We start from the raw sequence: 14,347 nt of genomic DNA on the forward strand, positions 1-14,347 counted from the left end.
GGTTGTACACCATCCCGAGCCCTGTGGGAAATTGGGTGGGATAAAAATGTGAAAATAGATAAATAAAACAACTCCTTAAAAGGCTAATGAATAACAGTGTTACTATATTTTAAAGCCAGTATAGTATTAGCTAAGAAAATCAAATATATCAAAAATGGAACTAGCTTGGGGACACTACATATTCTTCGGGAAACCATTCTCTCAAGGCTATACATTCTCAGGGCTGAAAAGCAATGATTTTACCACTGTTAACATTTCAAAATAACATAAGCAGCATTAATAGTTCAGGAAGTAAGAACAGCTGTTAAACTAGCAGAATAAATCATCACTCAACATTGCACCTGTTGAGATGTTCAAATGACAGGAAAATGGGGATGTATAATGATCTAGATTGAGGTTCTTGATAACTATTATTTTAAACAAGTTAGATGTCTTCAGCATGCTTACTGGAAAAAAGAAACAAGCTATTCCTGTTCATGAGGCGGCCATTGACAGGTGTCAAAGAGAAAAAGCTCATTAATGATTATACAAACTGCTTGAGAAGTAAGGAAGGTTAAAAACTGGGAATGAATATGAAAGAATTCCATGGATCAATTTAATGTGCTTCTAACCAGGCATTGACTTCCATGGAATTTCAAGTTTTCTGCTCCAACACCATAACTTGAATCAAAGGTCTCTATACATAATGCAATATATGGTGCAATTTAGGCCTTCTTTGCTATAGGCCTTAATAACTCTTTGAGAGCAGCTGGCAGAGCCTCATCTGGATGTGAAAAGAGAGGCCCTTTAGGTGATAGGACACAGCAATGTTGCCCCTTGAACTTGGCATCATTTTGTCCTAAACAAGCTCAAAATGCCAAGAGACTTCTTTGAACAGAACTCCTTATGGATTACATACCAAAACAAAATCTGAACCAGAAAGAACCTCAAAATCCAGAGAATTCTGCCTTAGGTGGAATTTGCTATCAAATTCACAAAAAAGGGAAGCTAGTTGGGCAGCTAGGGTTGATTCCGTACGGTCCAAATATCCAAGGTTGAGCATGGGAAATATCCCTGTTTGGCCAAGAAATCGCATGGTTCCCGATCCTAAAGCGTGTTTGTCCCGCAATATTTCCCTCATCCTGGGTTTTGCAAAAACCGCTAAAATCACCATCTTTTCCCAAAATCCCGCATTCCGTGCAAACGCCATGGAAGCAAAACTGATTTTTTCCCCACCCTGCTGCCTGACTTCCCTGCCTTACATCATGTCAGTTTCATTTCTGCTAAGTTGCAGCCCACCCTTTTTGAAACATTCCCCAAGCAAGTTTTCTGCCCTTTGACAGCTCTTCCAGGAGCCAGGCAAGTGAGCCCATGTGGGAAAGCACGAGCGCTCACCCCGTTCCTGCTCGCTCTCACCAAACGCCACTTGCTAGCTGAGCCACAGCCCGGCCAGCCCAGTCCTGCAGGTCCAGACTCACATTCCCAACGGGATCCTGGGAGGGACCAGGAACCTGTTCCAGGAGCCAGGCAAGTGAGCCTGTAGGGGAAAGCATGAGAACTCACCTTGTTCCCACGCACTCTCACCAATCAGAAGCATTGCCAGAGGCGGGGGGGGGGGGGGCAATCAGAATGCAGCACACCAGGGATGTTTGCGTATGCATGCTGCATTTGCATTGCAAAAACAAAAATAAGCTGGGCTTGTGCAAAAGAAGGCGGAGCACTTCCTCCCAGTCTTAACTCGATTCCTTCGTGGAAATGGGCACCCATGCGAAGGGAGAAACCGGGATAAAATAGACCCAGATTTTTAAATGCCAAATGTAACCTGGTATAATTACGCTGTGCGGAATCGACCTGCTGCACCTATTTTATCAGCTGTCCTAGGGATTTTTATTGAGCCCAGTTTAAGTGTTCAGTCAAGAAGCCCTAAGAAGTTTAAACAAATTTGCCCACTTACAAGAGAAATTAGTCATAACTTCTTTGGGGCAAGGCTACAATTCTGTGCACATGCCAGCTGCATCTCAACTGAAGTAACTGAGAAGTATTTATTGGTCAGAGGAGCCCTACGTATGCAAATTACACATTAGCTTGGACTGATAAGCAGGACCTTAAGGTTTTTGTTTTGCTAAGTTCCTGATAACACATTTACGTTTAAACTTATCATGCTTGCATTTCAAGAAGATTTCCTGCTTGAAATTCCAGTGCAATCAATTCTCTTTGGGGGGGGGGGGGGTCTGTTATCCAGGCTTTAAAAGAGAAGCAAGTGTTAACTCTTGTTGTTTCTTAAACCATTTTACTCCAGTAAGTTAACTGAAAAACTCCTCTAATTATTCTTTCCTCTTTTTGAGCACGGATTGCTAATTTATAAAGGTGGCATAGATGCATCGTAACCATACCAAAATCCTTTTGCAAGATTCTGAAGAAGCATAAAAAGGGACCCCACACTTATGATTAATTCAATGAGATGGGCTGATGCGTAACCAGAGGAAATGAATGTTTCTTTCTATTTTTAATGGAAAGTGAGGGCGGCAATGAGTCAGCATGTTCCATGCCTGACCACACTTTGTTCTTAGTCAACTTTGCCCTCCATAAGAGGATTTTTTTAACATGACCAATTACCTGTTTTGAGGCTGGGACTGAACACTCTGCTAGTCCTGGGAGGCTGGCAGGCCTCTGGGGCTGTCTGTGCTGGAAAGGTTCGATACTGAGGAGGAGTCAACTCTTCATCACCAGAGAAGCTCCTCCGTACCCCACCTGTCATGGGGACGCTCGACAAACTGACAGGCTTCTTCCCAACTGGCATCTTCCTCTCTAAACATCAAGTCAAACTAAAGTAAACACTTAGATAGAAGTGCATTAAGGCAACTTAAGACTAATGACCTACCGAGAAAGGCTTCCATTGATGTTCACTTGTTTGATGAACATCTTTGTTTTTCTCTAAACTTTCAGTGAATTCCGGTCTCTGGTGGCACAGCAGTAAGAGCCTACCAGAGTTTCACGCAGTACGGTGCGTCATAGGGCACCATATTCTTTATATACTTTATACTTTCTTATAAACATTAAGCTTTCTTAGAAACATTAATAAATGAGATGGCAAACATTAACTAGCTTATTACAAACATTAATAAACTAGCTTATTTGGGGAAATACTTTAAGGTAACAGTGAAAAAAATCAATTTATATTCTTCTCCTAGCTTATAATTTTACTGCTGTATAAACATTTAAACAGGCTAATTTGCTAAAAACCTGAAAAGCAGAGATCTCATTTGATAAGCCCATCTCAAGCTTATTTTGTGAAGCAGAAACTAAGAACTGGTCTGTAAGCACTTCTCCCTTGATAAGCATACAGAATATGCTTACTTAGCTCTCAGCAGCTACCCTTTAAAATATGGAACAGACACCCGGAGACAATAGAACAAATGCTTTCAAATGTCACAAAAATTAACCCAAAGCAGCACTAAATTTAAAGAAATTTTTTTAACCATGCGTGTATTTTAAACTAATGTTGTTTGCAGCATTTCAGTCTGTGCTTTTTCTGAATATAAATGTAACAAGGCTAAACTGAATTACACTACTAAGACTGAACCTGTATTATATAGCTCATTAGATAACCATGCCATTCTTAAAACAAACTGGGGTTAAAGAATTTGGTTCCTGAACCAACAGGCACAGAAGTGAAACTAGTTTGGTTAAAGAATCAAGACACTCACATGAGTTTTTGTTAAAGATAAACCTAACAGAATCCTCTTAAAAATATCTTCTTAAAATTAAGAAAAAAGTAAAGGGTGTTGCAATTCACTGAAGAGTTACAAGGATGACAGTCCATAAATCTCTTGTATTTAAATTTACAGCATGTTCCTTTCGCTACCTTTAGAATGTTTTCAAAAGTTCAGAAAAACTATTAGCAGAACTTAGCAATATTACTCCTTGTTTGTTATAAAAGAGTGACAGACATGTGAGCAATACATCTCTTCACTGTTACATAACTATCCATTCAAAATTTGTTTTGTAAACCCTGAGTGATGTTCTACAATGTTTCAGAAGACACTATCTAATATTCATTACAGGTTATCCCCTATCTTCTCTGATGTGAAAGAAGCAAGCCCTGGTAATAGACGAAGAAGACGGCAATCTGGTCACAAAACAACAAATGCCAGACATGACCAGTACATTACATGCAGTGCATAAAAATGGTGTAAAGCCTTCTGTTGTAGGCCATACCAGAAAAAAGAAGTACTATGGAAATGCTAAATCCATTACACTATATTTCACAACTGAATTCCTATAGTAAGACAAAATGTTATAGATTAAGAAAATAGAAAATAAGAATTTCCTTTATAAGCTTAAATTTTCAAGTAAGACAACACTATTCTATATAAATTCAGATGCTTTGGTTCACGACTTCTTAGAAGTTATAAGTTCAGGATTCTGTACTGGTACTAATTTAAGCAATGAAGATATTTCCTAAGATGTCTATTCATTTTTGCCATTGCTTTCTACTATGAAGTAAAGCTGTAAGAAAAGGCTTTAAGACTTCAGTTTAATACCACCACTGTTTAGAGTAAGAAAGGTTTGCAAGATTATCATTTGTAATGTTCAACAGCAAATTACATTTTCCAGGCAAATTTTAAAAATCACTGCCATTATCTTTCAAAAGACACATCTTAAATATGAACTCAGAATAAAGCTATTAGGCATCTAAGTGTAGAGATATGAAATTCCTTGTCTGCTGTAAGACAATGCAATCTTTAATGGATGAAAAATACAAGCATGGCAGCATTTTAATTTGACTTAGAAAATACCAATAGTGTGAGAAATCACCACACTGTGGGAAGTAACTCAGACTAGTTGCTTCCATCTCTGAGCCCCTGGCCAGCAATCCAGTGTAATAAGCACTAGACTTGCATACAGAATTTTAAAATGTTTATCGTTCTTTGTTATCAAACTGCAATTTGGTACCATCAGATCAAGAGGCAAGTTGTGAAATTGAGGCACAAAAATGTAAACTAGTCATGGTTTCAGAGAGTCAGACTAATTTGTACAAGATCTGCTCATTACCAGAGACAGGCCTAACAACCAAGCATGGTTTTGTCTCCCAAAGATGGAGCTGAAGCATTCTGCCACACCGCCAGACCGAAATACCTTTCACTCTGTCTGCTCTTTTTCCTGAGCCAGACCTGAGCTGTCTCTGCTTTCTTTCTGAGGCAGATCTCAACTACCTTTTCTCCTGTGTCCCTCTCACATCTCATTCCCCTTCTCAAAGTGGCTGCCTGTCCATCACAGACAGCATTAACAATGAGCTTGGGTGAATATTAAGGATGATTGTGTCATTATCAATTACATGCTCTCCAAGTGCATATCTTTCCATAACTTTTCCCATTTGTATATTCCATTTGATTTTTCATATGCGGAAACTGATTTCATGTTTCCACATTTTTTCCTGGAACTCATGAAAAGCAGACATTTTGATTACCAGCTGCATAGATTCTAAACAAGATGCAACAGAAACAGCCTATCTTGCCTGTATTGCTAGAGTTTACACAACTAATGCCTTATGGAGGAATCCTATCTCATCCAGGCAACCAGAAATGCATTTTTACATCACACTTGCCAGATGACATCGTCCTCTCCTACACTGCATGATCGTTGAACTTCTTGTTTGTCTACGCTTCTGACAGAGAAATTGGCCAGTCCACATACTGGCTGAAGAGCTCCTTATTAATCTTGGCTGAACACACTATCTATCCCAGAGAACAAATGCAGAAGATAGAAATGACATTATGAAGAGATTTCTGTTAGTTTATTCTTTATCTGGAAAGACTCTAGAACTCATGAATCAGAGAAACATCTTCCTTTCTGATGAGAGTATATAGCCATCTACATATCAAAATGGCTTGAACAAAGGTTTTTCCTCACAACCAAGTTAATTTGAATCCTCTAGTAATAAATATATTGACCCACACAATATTTTGAAAGTGTTTGCACTTTAAAATGTTTGTGCTTAAAGAAATTTGTGTTTTTATCATTTTTACATTTTTATTGTTTCAGAAATTTGCTTTAAATACCAGACAATCTTTAATTTCCATTGTAATTAACCAAGCTGGCTTTTTAAAGACAGTTCTGTGCCTGGGGTATTTTGCACATTGTCAGTTTATGCACTGTGCTAGCTAATGACCAATATATAATATTGCTGTAAGAGAAGGTTAATTTAAGAACCATTTAAGCTACTTGGAGAAGATAGATAGTGGCCATTTACCAAGTTTAAATAAATTTGGAGGAAGGGCAAGATAAGTGGCAAGGAATGGGACAGGAATTTGGGAAACAATAACCACTATATACCTATTCTCAGATTCTGAAGTCCACCAACATGAGGATTTCCAGACTGTTTACTGAAAGTACCAGAGATTTAACATATATGTGAATACATTTCTCCTATGGCAATGGCCAGATTGCCAAACCATTATGGTCTTGAATAGTCTCAGAATATTTATTTCAGTCTCCTAAAAATCTGTTCAAATATAGCAGATCTGTTGCACAAGTTCTCTAATTGGTGTGCCAGCAATGGGAAAGTAGGATGGTCTTTCTCCCTCCTCAGAGAGACACACAAGCTTCTGAGTTCAGTTGGGAAGGGGGTGGCTATTGTACTGTTGAGTCATTATTCTAATTGATACTGTGCTAAAGAGGGGAGGAAAATCACATCACCATTGGGAATGTATGGGACCAATTTCAACCTTGCACTGCAAACTGTATCTCTGGCCTGCTGAAATGATTAACAGTAATCGAATTCCTTTTGTCCCGAAGTATCAGTGCTTACAGTGCAATCCTAACCAGAGCTTCATCCTCCTAAATCCATTCAAGTCAATGGTCTCAGAATGGTATAACCCTGCTCAGGACTGCTTTGTTAGATACACCGTTGCCAGTGCTCTTTTCACAGCGCTTCCTTACCAACATCTACCAATTAGCTATTTAATACTTGTTTCAAACCCAATTCATCCTTAAGTCATATCTCTTAATTACCCTTCATGTCAGGTGTATGGGTCTTGTCTATGGACACCCACTGGAGAGAGAAGGGCATTCTGCAATGCTCCAAGGGCGTACTGTTCCTATTAATTCATATTTGTCAGATTTTTTTCCTCCGAAAAGAACAGGCCCCCCCAACTACGCCCTGGTGTGCTTTGGCTCAAGTTAAAATCTTTTGGTGCCATTGGCTTTCTATGACTATGACTGATAAGAAGGGCCCAAAGTCTTTTATTCACAAAGCTGTATTCATAAAAGTTTAGTCTGCCCTAATGTCGCCAACAAAATGACTCCATTACTTCCCAAAGTAATTAACGTGTTTCACTAACAAGTTAAAAGGTATGCCCTAATGCCCCTAGTGTGTCATCTTTGGGTCTCCCTTAAATGTTACAGATGATTCTGTGGGATCTTCCCCACTACATGGGTGGGGGAAACAGTACATATCTCTAGTAGATAATCACTGCCTGAATGCTACTGGGCAGGGGAACCAACTATGTAATAAGAATATACATAACTGGCTCTATCCAAGTAGTTATAGGTAATTTAAAATGACACCAGTATTGTAAGGTGAATCCACATAAAACTATCTTTCTTTGCTACATAAAGGGCACTCTACTTTCTCTAGCAAATGAGAACAATTTTAAAAATGTTTGATTTTTTTATAAAGCTATCTTTTTCTAGATTAAACACAGAATCTAGTAAACTAGACTGCAAATGTTAGCCACACTATTCACATTTTGTTAAGACAGTACTTAGATTTAACACTACTCTAGTCTCAGGTTTTAAAGTATCAGAACAGTTACTGCAGTGCTCCCTTGTCTATCTCCACCTCTCCATTATGTCTTTGTGGAAAGTTTAAGAAATAGACATCAGAAAAATTTTTATGCTTAAGATGTTTCAGGAAAATTTCTTAAAACAGGATCACTATAAGAATTCTAGGAATTGCAACTAAAGTGGTGTTTAGTCTGAATTCTTTTACTTTTAAAGTCTCAAAATACAGCTGTGGTTACTAATTTTCTTATATTAAATTCTCTAATAACCATGAAGATATAGAAAATGCATTAGAAGCATTCAGAATATACTTCATAATCTCCCATCTTTAGGACAGAAAAGGCAAGATTGCAACTTTTTGGGACTTAACTGCAGACTGGACAGTTCTTACAACAAGATCCTATGTGACAGTTAACATATGCAAGAACAGTGCTGATGAAATCTGTGCACTCATTTTACTATTGCTGTTGACAGTGTTGGTTTCTGTTTTGTTTTGTCGGCATTGATTTAATTCCTAGTCATCTACAGTAAAAAAAAATGCCAACTTCTTATCAGATCCTTCCTTCTCACAATCCTTCCTTAGGAAATGCTAAGCAGCTCCAGAGGCAACTCAGGTTTAGTGAGTGTCAGCTCACTCCAGATTTATATGGTTTATAAATTTAGTCACTTAAAATGCCACACAAATTTAGCCATTAAAATGTAGTGATCCTAGCATGTGTCTATTCAAAACATACAGTCTCATTTGGCTAGCATATGTAGTACATTTTCATTATACTTTTCTACACAAGGTGTCATTTCCAGTGTTCTTCAGACCATTCACAGATGAGGCTCCATACAGTAATTGCTGGCCAATGAAATGAAGACAAAAGTGCTCTTGAAAGATACGATGGGGAAAAGATCATGTTGAGCAAAACTAATGATGAAATTGTATGATAATATTAGCCAACAGATAGAATGTTTGTCTCAACATTTTCTTCTCATCTATTTTTCAAGCACAATTTCTTCAAACCTCAGGTTCAATGTTAACCCTCTTACCCAATTCAGCAGCCTTTTAGAAAGTCACAGTTCTCCACATTGAACTTCAAAAGGTTACACGTGATACCAAGACAGCCCCAATTTTGTAGTTCTATGAACAGTTACATGAAAAGTATCATTTGCCTTTACTTTTGTAGAATAAGGCATTACGATTTTACCTCTAATTTCTGAAATGAAAAAGGTTATATGAAAGGGCATAAAACAGAGTACTGAAAAGGTTGCTGATAATATCTGAACATTTTAACTACCACCTTCATCTGCATTTTATTTCACTTCACTTTATTTCATTACAAAAATATAATTTTCAATTCCTTTATATGCCATAAACACACTTTAAAGTTTAAAACAGTTCACTGAGAAACAGCAGCAAATTCATCCTGAAAGAGACAGAGCTTTCTAACAAGAGGGTAAAACACACAAACTTTATTACCCACTTTTTTTGTGTCCTTTGTACTGTTGCGACTTCGATTTTTTCTTCTGCTTCGATGAACTTGACTGGCTGTCTCTTGATGCTGAAAATGCAACAAAAACGTCTGTTTTAATTCAACCTCTGCAAGATTGTCTCAGGAAATACATTTCTTTATGGAGAGGGAGTATATGCAGGCAAATATACTCAGTACAGTTTTAGGATTAAAGCAGCTGACACTGCTGATATTCTCCAACTGAATTTTTTTTTAATGGTGCAGGATTACAGACGTCATTTTCTGACCAGGTAGGGATTAAAATGGTTTAAAATAAAAATTAAGAATTCTACTGACAGAGTTGCAAGCTTTTGCACAAAATCTTTTACTTAATTAAGAATATTGATTTAGCAAAGTAAGTTTCTCCCCCCACACAGCTGTTAGTCCATTTTAAGTTTTGCCTTTCCTGCAATCATACCACTCTTATAGCTTCAACAGCCACCCTAATTAGCCTGTAGCAATAGGATCCTTTTTTTGATTGGATCAATGTCAGAAATCAATAGGAAGAGTGAAATATAGAAGGAGAAAAATCAGAGCACTGGGACCAAGTCCAAGACAGTGAAAAATTCAGATGAATGATTCAAAAGTGATAAAACTGAATACTGACTGAAAACTAAATACTGACAGGAAGGTCAAACTAGAAAATAGCTGATGTCCTGTATCTCCTCCAGAATATTTTTCCAGTTTTCAGCATGGCTGACTTAGTTACTGCTGCCCCAAGTTTCTGTGTCTTTAATCTACATCAGCTGACAACTTGTCTGACATCTTTGAAAAGCAGGAATCTGAGGAACTGATAAATGTCTCTAATATTGGAAAAAGGAGGAACCAGCAAGAAAGTAGGACTTGGACAGAACCTATGTTGACAGCGGCAGGAGGGGCTATGCTCTATCAGAAGGAAGGAAAAAGTTTTGGAGAGATGAGAATCATGACCAGGGAGACAAATTAGCACCGCTGAAGTGGAGTGGTTTTAGAGTGTCAGAGTAGCATACGAGGGAGACCATGTTCAAAACCCCACTGCTACATCAAACTCGTTAGATGACCTTGGGTCAGTCATTCTTATCCCACTCTATCTTTCAGGGCTGCTGGGAGGCTAAAATGGAGATAGGGAGATCTGTGAGCATGCTGAAGGAAGGGCGAGATCAAAATGTATTGAACAGAATACATAAAAGGCCCTGAAAATGCTGCTGTAACATTAATGGTTCCTTTGAACGGGATCTCTGCCACTTATAACTTCTACTGTTGTATCCCAATAGGATAACAACGGCAAATACAATGGATGGGGATGAAAAGCATATACTGCCGTGTTTCCCCGAAAATAAGCCCTATCATGATTTTTCAGGATTTTTGGAGGAAGCTTAAAATATAAGCCCGACTCCAAAAATAAGCCTTACTGGCAGTTACAGATCAGGATGGTGTGATCCAGCAGGGTGCTCCCTCCCAATGAGGATGCAGCTTGCATCACACCTGACAGGGAAGCAATGGGACTGCTGAGAGCCCGCCTTAGTGAATTGTGAAGGTACCGTATTTCCCCTAAAATAAGCTCTACCCCGAAAATAAGCCCTAATGCATCTGTTGGTGCAAAAATTAATATAAGACCCTGTCTTATTTTCAGGGAAACATGGCATGCCAAGGTAAATCAGCCAATTTCTGGTTGAAAATGTTCAGTTTTGAAGCTGTATTTATTGGAGTTTATTATATTTATATCATACATTACATACTATTATTCTTGATGTGATGTACTTTGTGTTCAATTGTAGGTGAACCCCATGATTTCTATTATTGCATTTCCTGCTAACAACTAGTGCTCCAAAGTACAAAATACTAAAGGAGGAATGGGGCATGAGTGGGAGAAAAGACACTATTTTGTACCAAGAACGTGCTACCTGAGGCTGAACACCAAAATCATAAACCATCCATCACACTAATCTAGCAACATGCAGTTATATTTTCACTTATCGCGCTGCATCCCAAGCTGACAGACCCGACTTTCTGCCAAAAAGGAAGGTCAGGGAAGGTTAGAAATCCAATGACAGCAATACACTGTCTAAAAAATCAAAAGCTACTTACATTGCGAGGCAGGAGGTTGTAGTTGATACCCAGTTAGTTGACACCACCCAACAGGATAGAGGTCAGGAGATTCACAGTCTACCCACTGATCATATTCATCTTCCCAGCCATCAAAATGTATCCTCAACAGACGATGGATAATGCGAGTTATTGTGGCCACACATACTAGACGAGGTTCCATGAGATCGACTGCCTCCAGTTTCATTGCAACATGAAACCCATGGTTTGGAACTTCCTGGAATGGGGAAGCATGACAATCAAATTGTACGAACACTGCCTATTTCGGGCAAACTGTAACGTATGGCCCAACAAATACTGGGTTAACTGCGTTGAAAGTGCTCTCTCTCTCGAATGGCTTCAATCTACACAAGTTCTACATCCATCACCATTTTGGGGGTCCGGGGAGTGGGTTCTTGCAGAACAGAAGGATGGGAAAGAACTACATCTACTCCCAAACAATTAAGAATCTGGTCGGTGTGACAGTTTACCTTGTTGAAGAGCTTCACAGGAGCTGCTACTGAACCCATTTCCCTGAGGTAGTCAAACCATTTGAAAGGTAGTTTTGCATAACCTGCAAAGTTAACAATTATGAAGTAACAATACAAAAACACTTCTCAATAACACAGGCTCACTCTCAGTGGTTGTTACACAAAGGAAGCATAATCATGCCTCATGTGGTCTTATTACGAACCAGCAGATTTGTCTTCGATTAAATCATTGGTTACTAACCACTGATCAAACATTTGGACAGGGAATGTCAGCAATATTTAAAAATAAGCATAAATGATAAGTTAGCTAGTGGTGGTAGGCCAAATCACAGCCATATTAAGAAGGGAGGGATGGCAAAATTAATATGCCTATACTTGTTTCTGCAACCATTTTCAGCACCCATTCACTGTCCTTTCCTTCTTTCATCTGACTGACCATTTCAATCTCAGTCGGTGGCAATTTTTTGGGATGGAGGAAACCCAAAATGGGAACGACCATTCCTTCCTATTTTCCCCTGAACCTAACTTTTAGTTGATTGCGAGGAGGAGTCAAAGAAAGCCACCAAGAAAGTTGGTAAAGACTGATGTAGTCTAGGCAAAAGAGGGAAAGAGCCATTTGCTTTGAACAGATGCATGCAGAAGTCATTAGGGACAGTAGAACACTAAGCCTGGTACCTTCTCCCATCTGCTTAATCTCAGGGAGCAAGCAATCGTGTGGCAAATCCCCAAATTCTTTTCACTTTTGCTTAGCCTAGCCATGCCAGATTGTATCGCCAGTGTCTAAAGAGGAAAGGAGACCGAGAATGCAGACATTACGCCCAACCCAACCCACCAAAGAATAGAGTAGGCAGTCATGAAGGGCTGTTTTCTGCTGAACAGCTGCTGGGTAAGCAGCTTCAGTCTAGACTCTGAACCGAGGTTCAGAAGCCAAATCCCGGAGAGGTAGATTAAAGGAACTAGATTCTTTCACATAATTGTTGACAAACGTATAATATGTTTATGGCTAGGCAGGCATAAATACCTCGGGGTGGAGTTAGTTCTATCATGTTAATTTCACAGAAACCAACTGGGAATATAGAAGGGGAAGCGGCGTGGTAACAAAACCAGTCAGACCCATCTGCTGCCTCAGAGCCATCAATTCCAATCATAAGATATCCATCGGCTAATACCTTGATAAAACAAAAGACACAGAAGAATCAGGATTTATGCTTACTTAGAAGTTAAACACAAGACATAACAAGAGGAGATAAAGGCAGGAAGTATCGAGTAATAAGCAAAGTTAGTTCAAACTGAATTCTTGTAAAAACGTCTTCCACATCGTTTGTATTCACTGAACTATGGGCCAATATACATGCAACAACCTTGATTATTTGAAGAACGTTAATGGAACAGATGTAGGACATTCTTACTATTTCCCACCTTGATACAAATTCGCCTTATCAGCCTTAAACATCATTAATGCTAGCTACAGATCTGAAGCTGGTTTTAAATTATGATTCAAGTTGATGTTGAGATATATTTTGACACATGGCATAGGATGGCAAGGATAGGACAGAGGCGGGTGGCAGGCATGGAGCTGGGTGGAAGGCTGTGACCCCAAAGCACAGACCCTTACTGTTATTAAGAGTTCGAGAGCACTGTGTTCAGTGGTCCTTAATAGGGAACAGCAGACTTAGGCATGCACTAATTATGTTTCAGCAGCTGCAGTGAAAGGAGACAGTGTAAAACAACAAACTGCATCAAAATATCGGATGCTGCAGCACTTCTAGATATAATGCAATGGTACTTTGGCTTGCTCTTTGCTGGGATGGGGAGTGTTAATAATTCAGTTCCTTGGTTTGAATAAGCATGTCACTCAATGGTTCCTGGAGAACTCCTTTAATTAATCCATCAATGGCCATTTGTACTGCAGAGCCATGGGGATTAATCAGGTATTAATCTTATTTTAGCCAAGCAGCTAGCTCCACAGCAAATGTAGAGAGAATGGCCACAAGAACTGCCCCTACTCCAAAGTATGTTAATCTTGTTACCTTTCTAATCGTTGCCACGCATATTGCAGAAAGGTTTAATGGATCTATGGCTTCCAACTTCATTCCCTCCTTGAACCATTCTCCACTTGACTCAACTTCTTTTACCTGAAGAAACCACAACAGACATTTTTCAGAAGCAACCCATAAACACTATAAAATCAGAAATGGTCAGAATCTAAAACAACTACTCACTCAGGGCTAAGCTACAAGGGACCAGGGCCATAGGTCTATCCCATGGCGACAGATGTCATTTTAGAAACACCTGTAGTCTTTAAAAATTGCCATGAATCCCTGATCCGTACCTGACATGCAGTGGCGTCAGGAGCTCTTGTCCCTTCCCATGCCTTTCCAGATGCAGAAACAGTTTCCCATAAGAGCACATAAGAACTCCTGGGATCTTGTGCATTCAAGTCTAAATTGGAGCCTCAGGGCAATTTTTAAAGAACCACAAATGCTTCTTAAAAAAGGTGTAGGCAGCCATAAGAGAGACCTGCAGCCTTCG

At 39.1% G+C, this 14,347-nt stretch overlaps 1 protein-coding gene across 4 annotated transcripts in view; it reads right to left on the reverse strand.

Moving 5' to 3' along the window:
• The window catches only part of MBTD1 (mbt domain containing 1), a 55,943-nt gene that overhangs the window by 7,385 nt on the left and 34,211 nt on the right, over nucleotides 1-14,347 (reverse strand). For all 4 annotated transcript variants that reach the window (XM_048487924.1, XM_048487922.1, XM_048487921.1 and 1 more), the window contains exons 11-15: nucleotides 13,846-13,950; nucleotides 12,837-12,984; nucleotides 11,816-11,898; nucleotides 11,328-11,562; nucleotides 9,234-9,311 (exon numbers count right to left, since the gene is read on the reverse strand). In XM_048487924.1, the coding sequence (XP_048343881.1) occupies nucleotides 9,234-9,311; nucleotides 11,328-11,562; nucleotides 11,816-11,898; nucleotides 12,837-12,984; nucleotides 13,846-13,950 (649 nt within the window). The remainder of the gene's footprint in view (nucleotides 1-9,233; nucleotides 9,312-11,327; nucleotides 11,563-11,815; nucleotides 11,899-12,836; nucleotides 12,985-13,845; nucleotides 13,951-14,347) is intronic.

Source organism: Sphaerodactylus townsendi, linkage group LG03 (genome assembly GCF_021028975.2).
Source record: "Sphaerodactylus townsendi isolate TG3544 linkage group LG03, MPM_Stown_v2.3, whole genome shotgun sequence".
Taxonomy (NCBI): Eukaryota; Metazoa; Chordata; class Lepidosauria; order Squamata; family Sphaerodactylidae; genus Sphaerodactylus; species Sphaerodactylus townsendi.